Source organism: Mastigoproctus giganteus, chromosome 5, assembly GCF_048544385.1.
Source record: "Mastigoproctus giganteus isolate SK-2022 chromosome 5, ASM4854438v1, whole genome shotgun sequence".
In the NCBI taxonomy this organism is placed as follows: Eukaryota; Metazoa; Arthropoda; class Arachnida; order Uropygi; family Thelyphonidae; genus Mastigoproctus; species Mastigoproctus giganteus.
In genome coordinates this window covers 109,366,429-109,386,732 of record NC_143579.1, presented here as the reverse complement: position 1 = coordinate 109,386,732, position 20,304 = coordinate 109,366,429, and the positions used below count along the sequence as shown (strand labels likewise).

Below are 20,304 nucleotides of genomic sequence, written 5' to 3'. Positions count from 1 at the left end.
ATCTGCATTGCTCAGAAAACTTCATATCTGCCTGCACAATTAGCCCAAGGTCCTTTTCATTCTCTACCACTGTCAGTGTGGTACCATAGAGTTGATACGTTACTCTGGGATTACTGTTTCCCATATATAGTACTTTACATTTGTCAATGTTAAACTTCATTTGCCACCTCTCAGCCCATCTGCTCAACTTTTCTAGATCCTGTTACAGCAGTGTACTGTCATTAGTGTTATTAACAACCCTGCCAACCTTTGTATTGTCTGCGACGTGGACATTAAGCCTGATATACCATCATCAATATCATTTATAAATACAGATGGTGGTATATCAGGCTTAATGTCCAAGTTGCAGACGATACGAAGGTTGTCCCATCGGCAAGTGTGCAACCTTGTGTGAATTATAATCACTGGATATAAAGTCTATGAATCCCTGTATCTCAAGGTGTCCTACCGATGACATCAAACAATATCCTGGAGAGAGAGAGATGTAGAGGTCACAATTCCACTGTACAATGCAATTGTAAGACAGCATTTGGAAGGAATATTGTGTCCAAGTATGATACCTCAACTAAAAAAAGATATTGAACTTCTGGAAAGGGTTCAAAGAAGGGCAACTTGCATGGCAAGATCAGCAAAAGGGTGACTGTATTAGGAAAGACTGAGTATGTGGACTATAGAGCTTGGTAACCAAGCACCTTAGAGAGGATCTGCTTGAGGTTTAGGCTCTGAGAGGAGTTAGTAAGAAGAATGAAAACAATTTTTCACTCATAAAGAATTCCAGAACTAGGGTCTATCAATTCACATCACAGGGGAAGAAGTTTAGACTAGACTAGATTGTAGCAAGTTTTCTTTTAGTCATAGAGTTGTTGATTGCTGGAACAAGTTGAAGGCAACTTGTTCCAGAATCCAAATTTTGAGGTCAACTGGATAGTTATGTCTGAAGAGGAAAGTGCATAATTTTTATTTTCTTATCCACTCCCCATCCTCACTACCACCATTGGTGCTGCAAAAGCCTGTGGCTTTCTTGCACCCATTGCTCATCCATAAAGAGATCTAAACCTATTGGGTAGTGTAAAGTGTGATATGTCAACATCAATACTACAAAAGCTTACCTTGTTTACAACTCCACTATCCTTGTACACCTTTGGAGCTTACTTAAATAAATTTTCTGTGCATGTTCTATAGTAGTGCTTCTCAAACTATTTGTGGTGAAGGACCAGTTTCTTTTATTTCAAATCTGTCCGGACCGATACTTTTGTAAAATACAAATCGTTGCAAATTGGTAAAGTCTGCAATGAATTAGAATTTCATATTCTCAATTTGTGTTTCCAGTTCATTGCGTACCGGCACCGGTCTGGGGACTACATTTTGAGTAGCACTGTTCTATAGGATATCAGAATTATGTTTAGAGTTAAATAAGAATAAACTTAACTGGTGAGCAATTTTTGGTTATTTTATTAGTTTTGAAATTTTGTCATTTTGAGGTCACCACAAGAAGGCTATATACATCCCACTCATCCGTGTACATAGAGTACTTTTCTCTAATGCTAAATGGTTAGATTATCCTGCACCATATCAACCAGACATTCCAGGAATAAGTAGACGATAAATTTCCTAAATTTTTGCTTAGGCTTCCACTGCTAGTATGTCACTGACAGATGCCACTTTTCTGTTATATTTTGATGGGTTTTTTTTTGTAATTTGTAATTGAAATCAAATCCACTCATATCCTTTATCCACCAGTGTTCTGTAGCTAATTATAGAGTATTTTCTGTTTTCATTTTGTTATAATATGAATTAAGAGTTTTTAGTGTTTAACAGCAAACACCAGGTGGACCAAAGTGGCTATCTTTCTTCTAGGCCAGTGGTTCTCAACATTTTTGGCCAAAGTACCCTTCGAAGTTTGGCAAGGTCTTCAGGTACCCCCTAAGATTATCGAAGGCATGGAACGCTAAGAAAGGGGAGTTTTTCAGTTTTTTGCATGTGTGTACTGTATTATAGTGGAACCAAAAAATAATGATTACACTTAAAATTAAAAAAAAAAAGACTCCATTATTTTAATGGAGCGATGTTAATATTTCTGAGTATTGAATTTCTGCTCAGTGAATATTAAAACTCCAAAATAAAAAATTGTTACCTAGTGAATCTAATAAGAGACCCACCGTGACAGATTTTCAGGGATTTTGCTGAAATTAGGTGTCAAAGCTGATAATTGACAGCGAATGTCTTCCGAAACATCAAGTCTGTTTGTCTTTTTCAATTTTGTGTCACAATATTTGGCAAACTAACATTTACGTAAGTCATCACAAATGGTAAAAGTTTATGAACTACTTTGTCTGATATATTAGGGAAAGAGTCCACCAAACTAGCCCAGAACAGACAGTGGAATACTGAAAAACTTTTTCTTGGCATGACATGTCACAAGAGATTAACAATCAGTTCTTTTATGGATAGGACAGAGGAGTTTTGGATTTTCAAGAAAGGTTGGCTATCCACCTCTAATTTTCAATGTCTGTATTAACAAGAAAATATTCTTTAAAAGAGATTGACAGCTGTGCGAGGTGGTCAGTTATTGCTTTCTGTAAATTTGACTCTGTAGAGATACCTTTTTCAGCAAGACATAGAAGTATCAAAGGTATCCCATTGTCCTGCTTCAGCTCTCTTTCTCCAAAGAATAATTTCATCTCTGAATGCAGAGATTTTATCATTGCCATGAAAAGTATCGTGTTTTTACCCCAAAGTGATTTGGTTCAGTGCATTTAGTTTGTCAAATATATTGGCAAGATGTGCAACCTTGTGTGAATTATAATCACTGAATATAAAGTCTATGAATCTCTGTATCTCAAGTTGTTTTTCTTGAGATTGTGATTTTTCTTACTGATCATAAAGGTGATAAAGATTTATGATCAGTAAGAAAAATCACAATTTCAGAGTGTAATTCAGAGAATTTCATCAGCACTTTACCTTCACTCACTCAGCCAGTGTGCTTCAGTGTAAAAAAGTAAGCAGTTATAGTCCCTATCTGTTTTGTTATCATCTACCAGAAAAGTCTTGTATTTTAACCACTAGATTCACCTAAATAATGATTTCTATTAGTGTCTTAAAAATATCTTTCAGTTTTGCAGTAATTTTTTTCACAGCTAAATTTTCCCAGTGACTGCTTGAACAGGAAGGGTGTGCTACTGCCTTGATTCTCATAACCTGAAATGGTACCATGCATAGTCTTGGTACCACTGTCAGTATAAATGTCAATACACTTCAAGTTGAGTTCAGAAGCATGAAAAAAGCTGTTAATTTTTTCAAGAATGTCAGGTCCTGTTGTATTGGTTTTCAAATTGTCACAGATAAGCATGTCTTTACATAGCTCACCATTATACACGTATCGAACAAATACTAACATCACAGTTAGTGCTCTCAGAGTTGCAAGGTAAAATAAGGTGGCAACTTATGTCTATGAATGAGTTCATTGAAAAGATCAGCTGAACGAAGTAAAATTCTTCTTTTTAGTGTCATTAGAGAGTGGCACCTCTCTTGTTTTTGCCAATTTGTTGGGTCTGAATATTGTCTTGCACAGGTCAATAGCTCATGGCATTATCAAATTTTCACGAATAGTGTGGGCCTCTCCTTGACAAGCAATGCGATAGCCTCACTTTCAGTGAGGCTTATAATAATCCTTTTTTATGACACACAAATATAGATTTTACCAACAAAGTTTTATTTGTTTAATACATCTCTTTGAAATAAGCAGTGGGCTTTCAACTCAGTGATTTCTTTCAAAATGTCTCATCAATAAAGCGGTTTTCATACAGTAATTGGCAAGTTTTTGTTCACACATTAAACACAGAGGGATTTGATTCTGCTCATTACCATAATATTAGAAGCCATATTTCAAATATTCATTTTTATAATTTTTTTTTTTTTTTTGTTTTTTATCTGAAGCTGATTTGCTCGTAGCTGAGCTTATTGAATTGTCATGATTACACTCGCCACTTGATCTGTCATATTGAGGTGTTCTCGACTCTTCTTCGCATCTTTTTTCAGGATTGTTTGTTTTCTCTGTAGAATTTGTTCCTCTAATTAAAAATTTATCCTTGATTGGGCGGTGTGAAATAAAAATTAAAAATAATTAAGTAGAAAAACCACCATGTCATTCCAATACAAGCTATTAACACAAGGTGTTTCTGGGACATGTATCTACTGTTCATCTGTATTTCTGAAAGGAGAAAATATCTAAAATTTGGTTGTATATTTGTTTTGATGTGTTTAGTTGCCTAGTAATATTTGTAAACAACAGGACTTATCAGTGAATAATTACTGTAAACACCCAGTTTGTCCCCTCAGCTGGAAATGCAATAAAAGAGTATTTCAGTTGAACACTTAATTACAAACAGCTACCTTTTGGATGGGAATACAGCTACTGTTTGTCAAGTGCAGTACATTATTTATAAAGTAAATTTTTGTAAACAACAGCACCTAACATCCTTTTGTTGACTAGAAGTTACACTTAGGATAGCATAAACTGCTAAAGGCTAAACTAGACAAAAATATACATGAAGTGATTTATGGAGAAATCACATGACTTCAATTTGGCACTATGATAGGCCAGACAGTTTGGTTTTCTCAAAACATGATTTTTCTAGGGCATCAGAAATAAATACACAGTAAAATCAATAAAATTTGCAGTTAGCTGATAAATATTTTACTAAAAACTAAGCACATGAAAATCTGCCATTTTGGATGCAAAGCCCGAGGTACCCTTTGGTACTGCTTCAGCTACCCCTGGGAATACACATACCCCTGGTTGAAAACCACGGTTCAGCAAGATTAGGCAACACCATTTGCCTAATCTTGCTCTAGAGCAGGAGTTCTTAACCTTTTGCTTTAAGCGAGCAAGATTTTGCAGCTTACAATACGTGCAAGCACCGTATATATTAATTTTTTGCTTAAAGATTAAAAATGCATTTTTTAAATTAATTTTTACATATTACCCGTACAAGAATTATATTTCTCAATTAAAATTTTTTGAGTGCTAATATTTATTACCTTATCAGTGTGAACCTTGACTTTGAAGAGGTGATGCCAAACCTTTGAAATTATTTCTCTGTTATGAAGAAATAATTGCAAATTGTCTTCCAAATGTGATGTCAACAATCTTGTACTTTTTTTTTTTTGATGTTCATTAATGAAAAAGCACTTTGACATGTATATGTTGATCCAAACATCGAAAGTACTTTGTAATAAAGGAAATTTTTTGCAGTCAGAAGAATCCCAGAATTTTAAAATAGTTTTGTGTTGGAAAAGACATTTCAGAGCTAAAGACAACTGCATATCAACAAGTTCTAACTCGGCAGCTGCTACTTCATTTTGATTGAAAATTTGTTCCAAGTTGCTGATGTCAAAATTTCTGTAATTTATTGTTAATTCAAATTTTGGGAGGTGCTGTTTCAAGTATTCAAATCTTTCTTGGAATTGGTCACTAACGTCTTTGATTACATTCATTACAAACGATGGGAACTCCTTAGCAGTTTCCTCCAGACATTTTTTAAGAGTAGGAAAATGAAACAAATTTCCTTTTAAAACTTGATTCTGAAACACTTGAAGTTTTTTCTCAAATGCAATAATCTCCTTGCATAAAACTACCACAAATTTACCTTTTCCCTGTAGCCTCAAATTTAACTCATTTAAATGGCCGAAGATATCAACCATGAATAAAAGTGTAATCTTGAAATCTTCAGTAAAAATTTCATTAAAAGGTTCCTTTATAGTAACAGTAATGGAGGCATGTGATGCAGGAAAGCAAGCATATGAGCTTATGTAGCATCAGCCAAAAAAACCCAATTTCACACACCCTTTCCCTCTAAAAGTTTGTCCAGTTCCTCCTTGAATTTAAGCTATCAACTTCCACAACAACAGATGGAAGTTTGTTCCAGTAATTAACCACCCGCTGACTAAAGGCAAATTTCTGCACATCTATTCTACATCTGTCTTTCCTCAATTTGAATTTATGCCCCCTCAGGTTTGTAATCTGAGAAAATGGAAGAATTCCATCAGAATTCAGCTTGCTCAACCCATTCAAGGCCTTATACACCTCAGTCAGATCACCTTGCAGGTGCCTAGTCTCCAGCCACTGAATTTTCTGAACTTAAGCCTTTCTCAATAGGAGGACCCCCTTCGTTCCCCTCACCAATCTTGTTTCCCTTCTCTGTACTCACTCAAGCAACTCTACATCCTTCTTAAAATGAGGCTCCAGACCTGTACACAGGTCTGGAGCCTCATTTTAAGATAATCACCTTTTCCCTACTAGCAAAATTCCTGTATATCATTGACAATACCCCATGGCCTACTCTGGCAGCCTGTTTGCATTGCTTGGAAAACTTCATATTTGACTGCACAATTACTCTCGGGTCTTTTTCATTTTCTACCACCCTAAGTGTAGTACCACACTGCTGGTACATTTCTCTTTCTCTGGGGTTACTTCTACCCGTGTGCAGTACTTTGCATTTGTCAATGTTTAACTTCAGTTGCCACTTCTTAGTCCATCTGCCCAAATTTTCTAGATCCTGTTGCAGTAGCACACTTCCATTTTGCCATTAACAACCCTGCCAACCTCTGTATCATCTGCAAACAAGTTTGCAAACTTTAAGCCTGATATACTGTCATCAGTATCATTGATAAATACAAAACAACAGTGGGCCCAACACTGAACCCTGGGTGATTCCACTCCACTAATAACATTAGTCCATGAAGAACAGCGTCCATTGATCACCACTGTCTTCTGCCACTCAACCATCCTTTTATCCATTGTAGCAACTTACCCTTAATACCATACCGTTCCAATTTGTACAATAGTCTTCCATGCTGAACAGTGTCAAAATCTTTCCTGAAATCCAAGTATATGATATAAAAATAATTTTTTGCATCCAGTTCCTTTGTAACCACATCATACTATCCAATCAAATTGGTCAGACAAGACTTTCCCTTAACAAACTCATGATATGTCTGAATTATTACTGCAGTCTTGTCTATATGATCCTGCAATGCATCTTTAACCAGTGACTCCATTATTTTCTCCCAGAACAGAAGTTAAACTGCTTAACTTATTGCTTTCTATTGGAAAAGCATTCACTTCTTGAAACACCTCCCAATTTCTTGACCGAAGTAACGAACCTCTGTATGGGTAATAAGATGAGAATGTGGTGTTCTAAGATCTTCCAAAAATATTTTTAGAAGTTGCATATTTAGGGATTTTGCAATAAAATGGTTGATGACTTTAAAAATGACTTCAAGACATCCTATAATTTCTTTTTGATCTTTCATTCGTGAACATAAGGTCTCAAATGAATCAAACAGTGATAATGCACAAAATTAGGTATCCTTTCATCTCTATTAAGATAAGCAATAAGGCCTTTGTTTTTACCTATTATGGAAGGTGCACCATCGGTAACAATTATTACAAGTTTACTCAGATCAATTTTATGCACTGTGAGCAATTTCGTGTGTTACATACATCTTTTCCAGTTGTATGACCAGTAAGCGGAAAAATAGCCAAAAAATCTTCTTCACAGCTGCCATCATGTTGAATCAAATGAACAAAGCACAGAATTGTGATATGTCCGAAACGTCATTCAATCACCAAGTGCCAGTGAAAAAAATACACAACTTTAGATTTTCCCGAATAATTCACTGAATATTACATCTGCCATTTTATAAACTTGATTTGAAACTGTTTCATTACTCAAAGGAATATTTTTGGCAGAGCTAATTAAGGTAGCTTTCTGTTTTTCTGGTTAGATGCTAGCAAGCACTTCTAATGATGACACTACATAATTTTTTATTATTTCACTGCTAGTGTAAGGCAATGAATTCTTTGCAATTATATTTGATAAAATAAATGGAACTTCATTCGCCAACATTTTACTATTTGCTTGACCTAAATTTAAAATAATTTTCTGTCTTTCAAGTTTTTTTTTCTTCTTCTTGAAGTTTAACTTTTCTAATATCACTAAATTTGGGAAAAGCTTCATGAAAATGACTATGGCATGTTTGGTAATGTCTTTCACAATTCAACATCTGATAGCCAGCCAAATATGCCTGACATAATAAGCAAATTACACCAGTTTCACTACTATTATCTGTTACCAAATAATAGAGGACTAATAATAATATCTAATACCAAAGAGGACTGTAATGCAGAAACCTGTTAAAACCAGAAACTGAGAATCCATGAGGCAGTATCCTCTGCCTGTAGTGACACTACGGCAACAATGATCATACTTTCAATAAAGTATTTTGTAAAAATTTTTCTTACTGAATAAATGTCAAATCAACAATAATTAATAAGAAATTTGAAGAATATCTCCAGTGTCAAACCTTGACCGTTTTTGAGTTTAAAATGTTGTGAAATATATAATTTTCCTCCAATCACTAACAAAAGAAAGGATTTTCTCTTGAGGATTGTAATGAATTTTTGTAGAATATCGCAGAAAGTTGAGAAATAGAAAGCACCTTTTTAATACAAAGATTTATATATCAATTTTTTTAGTTAAGCGAAGGTGCTTGCAAGCACTGATTTTAGGATCAGTTGCAAGCAAAATTTATTTTTTAAAGAGCACAATGGTACTTGTGAGCACCAGGTTAAGAACCCCTGCTCTAGAGCTTTGGTTTCACTGGCTAAATGGGAACAGCTGAGAGAAATACAGACATTTGTGGTGGTGTCTTTGTATTTCAATTTGGGAGATGAGCCAGGTGAGAAAGTCTTTCTTGCCAATTCCCATTTGCAGGTGGCATCTGTGAGACACCAATAACAGGTGGCTAATATTTCTGTAGAGCTTTGGTTTTATCATCTAGGGCCAAATGTGAAAAGCTGACAAAAATGCAGATGATCACATGGTGTAAGATCATCAGTGAGTGTAACTGTATATTCTAAAAAATATGATGATAAAATCTTTCTTTATTATTAGTTTCTCTCATTTATTTTTGTTTGATATACTTTATGTGAGTTTAGCATATTTAATTTTGAGTGTGTTTGTCATAATTAATATCACTATTTTTAATTAATGTTTTATAATTATAACAAAGGGGTGTCACACCAATGCCACGCCAATTTTTTTTTTTTGTTTAATTGAAGACATCTGTTTACATTAGGTGAGAGAGGGCGTACAGGTTCTTCCTCCTTTTTCAAGGGTATATGAGTGATGGAAGGTTAAATAGTTTGCAGTCTGAATCTGAATGAAATTTTTACAATTTTTTTTATTAAAAAAATAACTAAATAAGATATTACAGTTAAAATATTTTTAATTAAAAACTTTTCCCTTTGGCATCCCTTAATTTGGCCAATGTAGATACTTTACTCAACATAGATACTCAATGTACATAAATGTAGATACTCCACATAGATATGTCTACTTTCTGAACTACTTAACTGTATTCAGTTATTCATTTTTTTTGAAATATCAGTAATGTTGTAAGGAAACTGTGATATTGATTCTGCAAAATATATAAATTCACTCGGATTATTATATGGTTATTGAAATTGCTGTAATAATGTAATGATATATTCCTGACTGCTTCTAAAGTGCCAACCAGTTGAACAGATCAAGGGATTACAAGAAAAGGTTAAACTTTCTGAAATAACATTGCCAGATCTTGGTCATTTGATATTCAGACAACTCATTCTTTCGAACATTATACCATATTTCCCCACGTATAAGACGCACCTTTTTTTCGAAAAATTTGGGGTCTTAAAAACTGGGTGCATCTTATACAGTGGTTGTAGATTTTTTTTTTTTGCATTTCCCGCTTTTTTGCACTTGTTGTCTTTGCGCTCATTGTTTCGCACTTGTTACCGGTATATTAGGTTACATTTTGCCACGTTCTGCCCAGAAATGGCTCAGAAAAGATTTTCATACAGTGCTGAATTCAAGTTAAAAGTGATCCAGTTTGCAAAAGCGAATGGAAATCGTGCTGCTGAACGTAAGTTTGGTCCTCCTCCAACTGAGAAAACAATCAGAGACTGGCTACGGGAAGAAGAAACCCTACTGAAAACTCCATGGCAGAAGAAGGCCATTAGAGGCAAGTCAGCAAAATGGCCTGATTTAGAGAGGGAATTGAAGATATGGATTGAGGAGCAAAGGGCAATTGGAATTCTTGTGTCCACAAAGATGGTTCAGCATGAGGCAAGAAGAATTGCTGATGAAAAAGAAGGTACTTATTTCAAAGGAGGACACAATTGGTGCTTCAGGTTCATGAAACGGAATGGACTAAGAATGCGTACACGCACCAGACTTGCCCAAAAGATGCCTGAAAGCTATGAGCAGAAGGTCCTTGAATTTCATCGTTTTGTCATTCAATGTCGGAAGACACATCAGTTTGAGTTGGGACAGATTGCAAATATGGAAAAGGTCCCCCTTCAATTTGATGTCCCAAGTAACAGAACTGTTGATAAGAAGGGGGTGAAAACTAACTGTCAAGACAAGTGGACATGAAAAGAGCCATTATACAGTTGTTCTAGCTTGTTGTGCCTACGGAACCAAGCTGCCTCCTATGCTGATTTTCAAACGCAAAACAATGCCAAAAGAAGACATTCCTAGAGGAGTGATTGTCCACGTTCGTGACAAGGGTTGGATGGATTAGGATGGGATGAAGATCTGGTTTGAGAAAGTTTGGAGCAGGAGACCAGGTGGGCTCTTACGCAAACCTATTGGTGCTTGATCAGTTCAGGGCACACAACAAAAAATACAAAGAAGATGGCTGCAGAGCAAGAAACAAAACTTGCCGTCATACCTGGAGGCTTGACATTCCAGCTCCAGCCACTTGATGTCAGCATTAACAAACCTTTCAAAGCTGCCATGAGAGACAAATGGAACCAATGGATGAAGTCTTCTGGGGACAATTTGACACCAGCAAGAAGAGTGAAGAAACCAACTATAGGAGAAGTTTGTACCTGGGTGAAAAGATCCTGGGATAATATCAAGATTGAGATCGTTGTCAAGTCATTTAAGAAGTGTGGCATTTCAAATGCCATAGATGGAACTGAGGACGAGGAAATATATGAAGACAGTGATGAGTTGTATGAATTTTGTGATGAATAAAACTTAAGTTCAATAACTTTGTAATACATTTTTTTTTTTTTTTTCAAATTTCAGGCCCCAAAATTAAGGTGCATCTTATGCATGGGGAAATACGGTATATCATGGTTGGCCATGGTTCAATGATTAGTGTGCAGTCACAAGTGATTAGGTCCTTGAGGTTGGTCACAGACATTCTCTCAGATATGCCAGACAAGCTGTTCTTGCTACCTGGGAGTCTAAAACGCTGATGGAACTGATATTCAGGTGACACTCAAGTCAAAGTGGACCCAATTTCGGCGAAGTCCGGACTGTCTATGACAGCCAAATCCTCTGCTTGCACCTTCACGATGGTGGGACTGTTAGTAATCCTGGGTATAACCTTCATGCACAAGTACATGGTGGGTGACCACCCAGGTGTGAACCAACGTAAGCAGGGGTCGAGGTGTAGCGCCCACACCACATGGAGGAATGCCGCCCCTCTATGTTACCAGGCAGTACTAGGTGGTAGATGACTCTCATCAACCGGTGAAATACCACCACTTTGCTTATTGGAGGCTTGACGTGGTGGAACCCATGTTTAGTCTCTAGAGCTAAGTTCCGGCCAACCCTTCCCTATCTCTTCCATCATGCAGTACGATTGATGATTTTTGAGGTTATGATGAATGTCGTGGCGAGATCCAATATTCCTTACATTTCGAGGGTACAGCTCTAAAACGGTGTTCACAGGCCGGCCGCTAGTTAGTACACCGGACTGAACCTATTGGTAACTCTCTAGGAAGCTTCCGGATCAGCTAGTGTATAATCTTGCTACCTCTACTCTGCCAGATAGTGACTGGAGGGAGTCCGAGTAGTGTGTATGCGGGGAGCATTGTCGAGGCCACGTTATGTCAAGGATCTGGGTATATTCTTACCACATGTACGCCATATCCAAAAATTTCATTACTTCATACAGCATGTCCCACCCACTTTTTCTTACTATTGAATACACCATGAATTGTCAAAATAATAGAGCAAGCTTATCTGCGAAAAGATCTAAACCTCCCAAGGACTTCCTAATTCATTTCACAAATATACGTGGTCTCAATTCTAATCTCAACGATGTCCATTTCCACTTGCAGTCTTCCAAACCCCATGTACTTTTTCTGACTGAATCTCAGTTATCAGTTGATTCAACTACTGCTCATCTCAGATGTCCAAATTATTTGCTGTATGATTCCTTTCGCCTCAAAGGTGGTACTTATGCATATGTCCGTTCTGATATTCCCTGTCAAAGACTTGGCAATTTGGAATCTCCTCTCTTTGATCTTCTCTGGCTTAAAATTTCTCTACCTCATTGTGTAAAATTCATCTGTTGTCTCTACCGTTCTCCCAACTCCACTAATCACTTGGAGCTCTTTGACTTCCTCTCTTTGCAACTTGACTTTCTCCAGTCCAACTTTCCTAACAGGGAGGTAATTTTCCTTGGTGATTTTAACGTTCACAACTCCAGCTGGCTTCCATTTTCTAGTCACACCGACCCAGCAGGTCGAGATGCTGAGGCTTTTGCAATTACTAATGACCTAGCACAGATTGTTCATTTACCTACAAGAATACCGGACAATCCTAATCATACAGCCAATATGCTTGATCTTTTTCTCACAAACAACCCTTCTAAGTACAAGGTTGAAGTGAGAGGTTCTTTAGGCGCTTCAGATCACAACTTGGTGATTGTCTCTTCTCCAATGGAACCTTTATCTCATGGCTATTCCAAACCTCGTATTGTTTGGCATTACAAGAATGCAAAATGGGATGACCTGCGAGACTTCTTTTCTTCTTTTCCTTGGTCTGATTACTGTTTCAAAACTTCTGATGTCAACGTTTGCTCAGATCGTGTCAGTGAAATTATTCTTGCAGGAATGGAATCCTTTATCCCACACTCCACTTTAAAATCTCGTCCTTTATCTAAACCTTGGTTTTCCAATAAGTGTGCTAAGGCTGTCCAAGAGAAGAACGTTGCATATCGTAATTGGCTTGTTTCTAATTCTTCAGTTTCATTTTCTGCCTACACCAAAGCTCGCAACAATTGTAAAGCAGTTATTAATCAGTCCAAACTAGAGTTTGAACAGGCTAAGAGTAGAAAACTTGCTTCTTGCCCTAATGGTAGCCGAGCATTCTGGTCTCTTGCCAAAGCTATTGGCCGCAACTTTTGCCCATCTCTGCTCCCACCTCTGTCCAAACCAGATGGTTCTGTTGTCACTTCAGCCAAGGATAAAGCTGACCTGCTAGCATCCCATTTTTCTTCGAGCTCATTAATGATCTTGGTAAAACACCTCCCACCATTCCTAACACGCTCCATTCAATACCTCCTGTGGTCTTCCGTCAAAAGGATATCAGAAGGATTTTGATGAATCTTGATGCTAAGAAAGCTCCAGGTCCTGATGGTATTTCTCCACTTGTTCTCAAAACCTGTGCTCCTGAACTTACTCCTATTCTTTGCCGCCTTTTTTCACTTTCTTATTCCAAAGGTGTTTTTCCTTCTGCTTGGAAATTTGCTCATATCCAGCCAGTTCCTAAAAAGGGTGACAAATCCTTCCATCCAATTATCATCCCATTGCAATTACTTCTACTCTTTCTAAAGTAATGGAGAAATCAATTAACCGCCAACTCTTAAACTACCTAGAAACCATCCGTCTGATCAACGATCGCCAGTATGGATTCCGTCAGTGTCGATCCACTGGTGATATTCTGGCTTATGTTACCCATTTATGGACTAATTCAATGGAAAGGTTCGGTGAAACACAAGTAGTTGCTCTTGACATCTCAAAGGCTTTTGATCGTGTTTGGCATAAAGGTCTTCTAAACAAGCTTCCATCTTATGGTTTGCCAACTGTTAGTAATTGGTTATCCAGTTTTCTCTCTGATCGCACACTGAGGGTGATGGTAGATGGCTCTCTGTCTTCTAACTTCTCCACTAATGCCGGTGTCCCCCAAGGTTCAGTTCTTTCCCCCACTCTTTTCCTCTTGTATATCAGTGACCTTCTTCCATTGACTGGCAATCCTATCCATAGTTTTGCCGATGATAGCACATTGCATTCAACTTTCCATTTTGAGAAACCTTGTCCAGCTCAATCAGCTTCAAGTTCTCGAAAATCTGCTGCCAATTCCTTAAATGCCAATCTTCAGGTAATTCTCCAGTGGGGCAAAGACAACTTAGTTGATTTCAACCCTTCTAAAACTCAATCTTGTCTTATGTCTTATATCTCGCAAAAAGGATTCTTCTGCTCCTATGCTTATCTTTACTGACACTCCAATTTCTAGGCAAAATGATATATCTCTTTTGGGGATTACCCTGACTTCTAATCTCTCTTGGCACAAGCACATTACAAATATTGCTTCCTCTGCATCTAAAAAACTTGGTTTTCTCTTTCGCTCTCGGCGTTACTTTTCTCCCAAACAGCTGCTCACTCTGTATAAATCGCAAATCCGCCCTGCCATGGAATATTGTTCCCATATCTGGGGTGGTGCCCCCAAAACCTCTCTCAGGCTTCTTGATTCCATTCAGAAGAGGGCAGTTAGGTTAATTAATGATTCATCTCTAACAGAGTCTCTCCACTCGCTTTCTCATAGACGCACTGTTTCTGCTGCATGCCACTTCTACAGATACTTCCATGGGCACTGTTCTTCTGAATTGGCTTCTATAATTCCCGCTCTCTCTTTCAAAACAGTCCGAACACGTGCCGCAACCATCCAACATCCATTTACTGTCCAACTTCAAACCCACAGAACCAACTTTTCATCTTCCTCATTTATTCATTCAACTGCCATTTTCTGGAACAACCTTCCTTCATACGTATTTCCTGAAAATTATAATCTACAGAAGTTCAAGTCCAATATCAACAAATATCTTCTTTCGTCTTCTCAACCTCCAACCCAAGCACGGTACTAAGTACTATAGGTTATAATACCTCTCGTGTTTGGGGTTCTCATAAAAAAAAAAAAAAAAAAAAAAAGTTGTAGGTTTAAGCCCCTATGTTGCCAAAATAAATGCACAACCCATTGTGAGCTGTGGCACAGAAAATCTGGCTGCTCCTGTGTTTGCAGCTATGACTTGACATAAACTATGTTTATGTCAACATTGTGGAAGCAGTCTGCTGTTAGTATCCTTGGTATTGCACTACTCTAAAACATACTACCTGAATGGATAACTATACTTCTGTTTTATTTAAAGTATTTTCCACTACCCAGTTTAGTGCCCAGGCAACTTGTGGCTGGGTGCTTCCACTCTGGAGACAGATGCATTGTTATTATTATTAGCCATATGGTGCAAGGAAGCCTGAGGCTTAAGCTGCACCAGCCAAAAAAAAATTTCTGAATTACCCTGAGAGAGAGAGAGAGAGAGAGAGAGAGAGAGAGAGAGAGAGAGAGAGAGAGAGAGAGAGAGAGAGAGAGAGAGAGAGCGCGAACGAACGAACGAATGAATGAATGAGCAGGACTCAGAAGTAGAAGGGAATTGAATGACCAAGAAAGAGAAGAATGATGATATCCAGCTCAGGACCCTGGGTGTGCCAAGCCCATACTCACCAGATGTGAGCCCCTGGCAAACTTGGTTTGCACAATGCTGCGTATGAAATGCCGCTTGCCCTCCAAGTGCAGTATTATTATTTATCACCTGTATCATCGAATTTTGCTATTAAACTCATACTTCATGGTTAATCTCAGCTATTTATTTCAGGTTATTTCTTCATAGGAAGTGATTTTATGATTGCCATGTATATATTTTGTATGTAAGGGTTTAGAGTGAAATGGGTGGAGGAGACCATATGTGTAAAACACATTGCTGTTTTTGTTTCTTATTGATAGTGTAAGCATATAAGAGAACTAAAGTGCTTTAAATGCAGTGAATAGATAAATCACTTAGAATGGTTTCTCCTCTCTCCATTTTTGTGTACGCTTTGAGAAAATTGATGTATCATCAGCAGAGTCATGATATATTAGGGAATTGAGACAGTTTCTCTGAAAGCCCTGTCACATTAATAAAAATATTTTTAGTTTGATTGTTGCTAGCTCTCCTTTCATGAAGTAATTGAATTTGTTGGAAACTGGAAATTTCTCTTTATATGCTTTTTTCTTTATATGCTGTATTTTGAGCACCATTCAAAAAAAATTCTCTCAGAATTATTCCCATTTAGTACAGTCCTATAACTTTTAAGCTTTATTGAACAACAGATGCTCCATTTCTGTAATAGCAACATATTTTTTGTTATATCAAAGAAATTTATAATGAGTATAACTAAATGGCAAAAATTCATCAATGAAGTTATGAACAAATTTTTTATTTATTAAATTTTTTTAAATGTAATATAGTACAGTGCTGTTTAATGGCTAATTATGGCATGAAGATGTGTGTTCTGCACTGGTGATATCATTAACTGCAAGCAAAGTGAAGACTGGTATTCACATCTCCATTTTTTTGGGATATTAGCATAAAATTTATGAAGTACAATTTCAATTCTTAATGTTATAGTTGTATTTATATAATTAAATAATAGTTTTAGAAGGGGAAAAAAAGACATATTTTGTGATTGGATTACTGAATTATTTTATATTTATGTTGAAATATATTTTTTCTAGATAAATTTATCAGTATTAGGCTCTCTCTCTCTCTCATATCACAGTATGGTGAAACTATATTACTTAGCAGTTTTGTACAAGCATGCCACTAGTGCAACTACTCTAACATCAGCTAGTGATTTAAGCTCATTTAATTATTTCCAAAGAAATAAGTAAGTAAAAGTTTTTTATTATTTTTAACATTTAAAATTTTCATAGTGATTTATTTATATATATATATATTTTTTTTTTTTTTTTTTTTTAAATTCAATCAGCCCTAGCCCCATCACCATTCCAAAATTGACAAGTGTTTATACAAACTTTATTTTGGTATATAGACTATCCCTATAATTTTTTGGGCATAATTTAACATAGCTATATATATACACCGATGAGCCAAAACATTATGACCAGCGAGTCGTTATGCAAATCCAAGCAACTACAGGTGAACTACAGTGCAGGTCGGGGCACAGTATAAAAAGCACCTGATACTGAGCTCCATTAATGTGTTACTCTTGTTCTTCAGGTGGGAAAGGCAGCGGACTTAAGCAAATTTGACAAAGGCCAAATTGTAATGGCTAGACGACTGGGTTAGAGCATATCTGAAACGACATGGCTGGTGGGGTGCTCACAGTCAGTAGTGGTTAGTATCTACCGAAAGTGGTCTGAGGAGGGGAAACCCATGAATTTCTGGCGAGGTGTTGGACGACCATGGCTCATTGATGCTTGAGGTGAGCAAAGGCTCTCCCAGATGGTACATGGCAACAGAAGGGCAACTGTGGTGCAACTCTCCAGCAGTTGGAATGCTGGTGACGGGAATAATATGTCACAACACGCAGTACAAGCCCTGCTGAAAATGGGGCTGTGTAGCCGCAGGCCACGTTCCAAGTGCCCACTCAAAGTTGACCAGCGACAGTGCCTACAGTGGGCACACAAGCATCGAAACTGGACCTTGAGTGATTGGAAGAAAGTCGTTTGATCTGATGAATCACTTTTTCCGTTGTACCATGTGGACGGCCGGGTAAGTGTCCATCGTTTACCTGGGGAAGTGATGACGCCTGGATGCACTGTGGGATGAAAACAAGCCGGTGGCGGCAGTGTCATGCTTTGGGTGATGTTCTGCTGGGTACCCTCGGTCCAGTCATCCATGTGCCAGTAACTCTGATGTCTACCACCTACCTAAACATCATTACCTAACCGTAAGACTGATCTAATTGCTGACTCAGGTACAGGTACCCTTTCGTGGCAACGCCTTACCTCTGCTGGCGTGCCATCCTTCAGCAGATAATGCATTATGCTACACTGCTCGGATTGTTCGAGACTGGTTTGCGGAACATGAGGAAGACTTCCAGGTATTTCCCTGACCTCCAAATTCTCCAAACATCAATCCCATTGTGCATCTGTGGTTTGTGTGTTGGAACAGCAACTCCGTTGTGCGGCGTCTCAACCGTGGATCTTACAGGAGTTAAAGGATCTGCTGGTTACGTGTTGGTACTAGATACCACAAGACACATTTAGAAATCCTGTAGCATCCATGCCTTGTCGGGTACGAGCTGATTTGGCTCATCGGTCTATATAGCTTGGCTTATTTAGTTTACTCAAGGTGTCTTAAGTATTGAGTTATGCTTTTTACCTCTTGCAATGTTGTTATTTTCCAACATTTATATTTATTATTTTATTTCATATTATATTGTAAAAGAGCTATAGTACGTTCTGATCTTTGTTTTCCAACTCTGTATTGCAAGTTTAGTTTAGTGGATCTGTGAAAATCTTATATTATATTCATCTTAATATCTCATTTAGTGTCCCATGTATAAGGAAACCAACATTAACATGATTAAGGTGTATAAGTACAAACAACATTAACGTGTATAAGGAAACCAAAACAATTTTTTTCTTAAAAAAAAAAAAAAAAAAATTCATTCTCTTACTTACAATTACAGCATCAAAGCAGTTTCTAAAAGGGAAGCAGGCCAGTCTAATCTTGGTCTCTTCCCATTCAAAAATACAGACCTCATCTATAAACACTGGAGCTGTTCAGTTTCTACTAAAGCAAATTTCTTCCTCAGGAATATCAGAGAACTTGAGTAACAGTAATTAAAAACTGTTACCTGAAATGTTAGCTGTCTCTTAGCCGATGAATTTTTCCTTTTTTTTTTTTTTTCAATGTGTATCATTGTGGGGTATAAAACTTTTAATAAAAAATTGTATATGATTGACTGAAACTTGAGAAAATGGAGGAGTGTTATGGTTGTCAAGTAATATCTGTTCAAAGGAACATCTTTGACATATTGCGTTAAAGGTGTTCCTTTGAGCTAAAGTGCAATAAATGATCAGTGCTTAAAGATGCCGTAAAGGTTGACAGAGTTGTTAATGAGCAGTGCCAAGTAGCACTCCTTCAGGATGACTTGAACAGACTTCAAAGATGGACAGATAAGTGGCCGCTGTTTTAATGCTGCTAAATGTACGGTCTTACACTTGGGGAATAGCAACCCACAAATAAATTATACACTTGGTGGGGTTGAATTAAAAAAAGTGGAATAGGAAAGGGATCTGGGAGTTACAATATGGGCAGATATGAAGTTTTCTGAACAGTGTAAACAGACGACCAGGAAAGCACATGGTGTCCTGATGACTTACTGAACAATCCTGGAGAGATAGAGAGGTCATAATTCCACTGTACAAGGCAATTTTAAGGCACCATTTGGAATATTGTGTCCAAGTATGATACCTCATCTGAAAAAAGATATTGAAGTTCTGGAAAGGGTTCAAAGAACAGCTTAGCAATTTGGCACCTTTTGGTGACCTGATTGAGGTTTATAAGGCTCTGAGAGAGAGATCAGTAAAATTAATGAAGGTGGAATTCTCATTGTTATAAAGAATTCCAGAACTAGGGGTCATAAATTCAAATTTCAGGGGTTTAAGTTTAGAATAGGTTGTTGGAAGAAGTTTTCTTTTAGTCAGCGAGTTGTTGATTGCTGGACCAAGTTGCTATCTTAGGTAGTTGAGTCCAAGATTTTGAATAAATTCATAAAGGTCAGTGGATAGTTACCTGTATGAGGAGGGAAGCATATAATTTGTATTTTCTTATTTACTTGTTTTTTTTTTTTTTCTTTTTGCCAGTGCAGCAAAAGCTTGTAGCTTCCTTGCACTATATGGCAAATACTATTATTATCTGAGCAAGAGGAAGGATGCCATCAGCATTTAGCTTACTGAATCCATTCAAAACCTTAAACATCTCAAACAGATCTCCTCACAAGTGCCTAGTTTCCAGACACTGCAATTTGCAGAACAGTAGCCTTTCTTTGTAAGCACACTCATTTGTTTCCCACACTAATATTGTCGTCTTTCTCTGCATCCATTCCAACAGATCAGCATCCTTTGTAAAGTGAGGCTTCCAGACCTGTATGCAGGACTCAAAACAGTCTAACCATTGTCTTATACAATGGTATAATCACCTCCTTATCTGTTCTGGAAAAATAAACTTATCCTTGTATATCATTGACAAACCACACAAGCTGTACTACTTAGAAAAGTCTGCACTGCTTAGAAAACTTATTGCTGACTGCACATATAGATGTCGAGTTTCGTGAGATATTGGTATGTATAATGCATTTAGGAAGGGTACACACAATCACAGACCACAAGT

The 20,304-nt window shown here is 37.2% G+C and overlaps 1 protein-coding gene across 1 annotated transcript in view; it reads left to right on the top strand.

Moving 5' to 3' along the window:
* Ykt6 (YKT6 v-SNARE homolog) overlaps window positions 1-20,304 on the top strand; it is a 139,424-nt gene that overhangs the window by 26,711 nt on the left and 92,409 nt on the right. Inside the window, exon 2 of the mRNA XM_090373400.1 lies at window positions 16,677-16,828. Coding sequence (XP_090229526.1) covers window positions 16,722-16,828 — 107 coding nt within the window. The 5' untranslated portion in view covers window positions 16,677-16,721. The remainder of the gene's footprint in view (window positions 1-16,676; window positions 16,829-20,304) is intronic.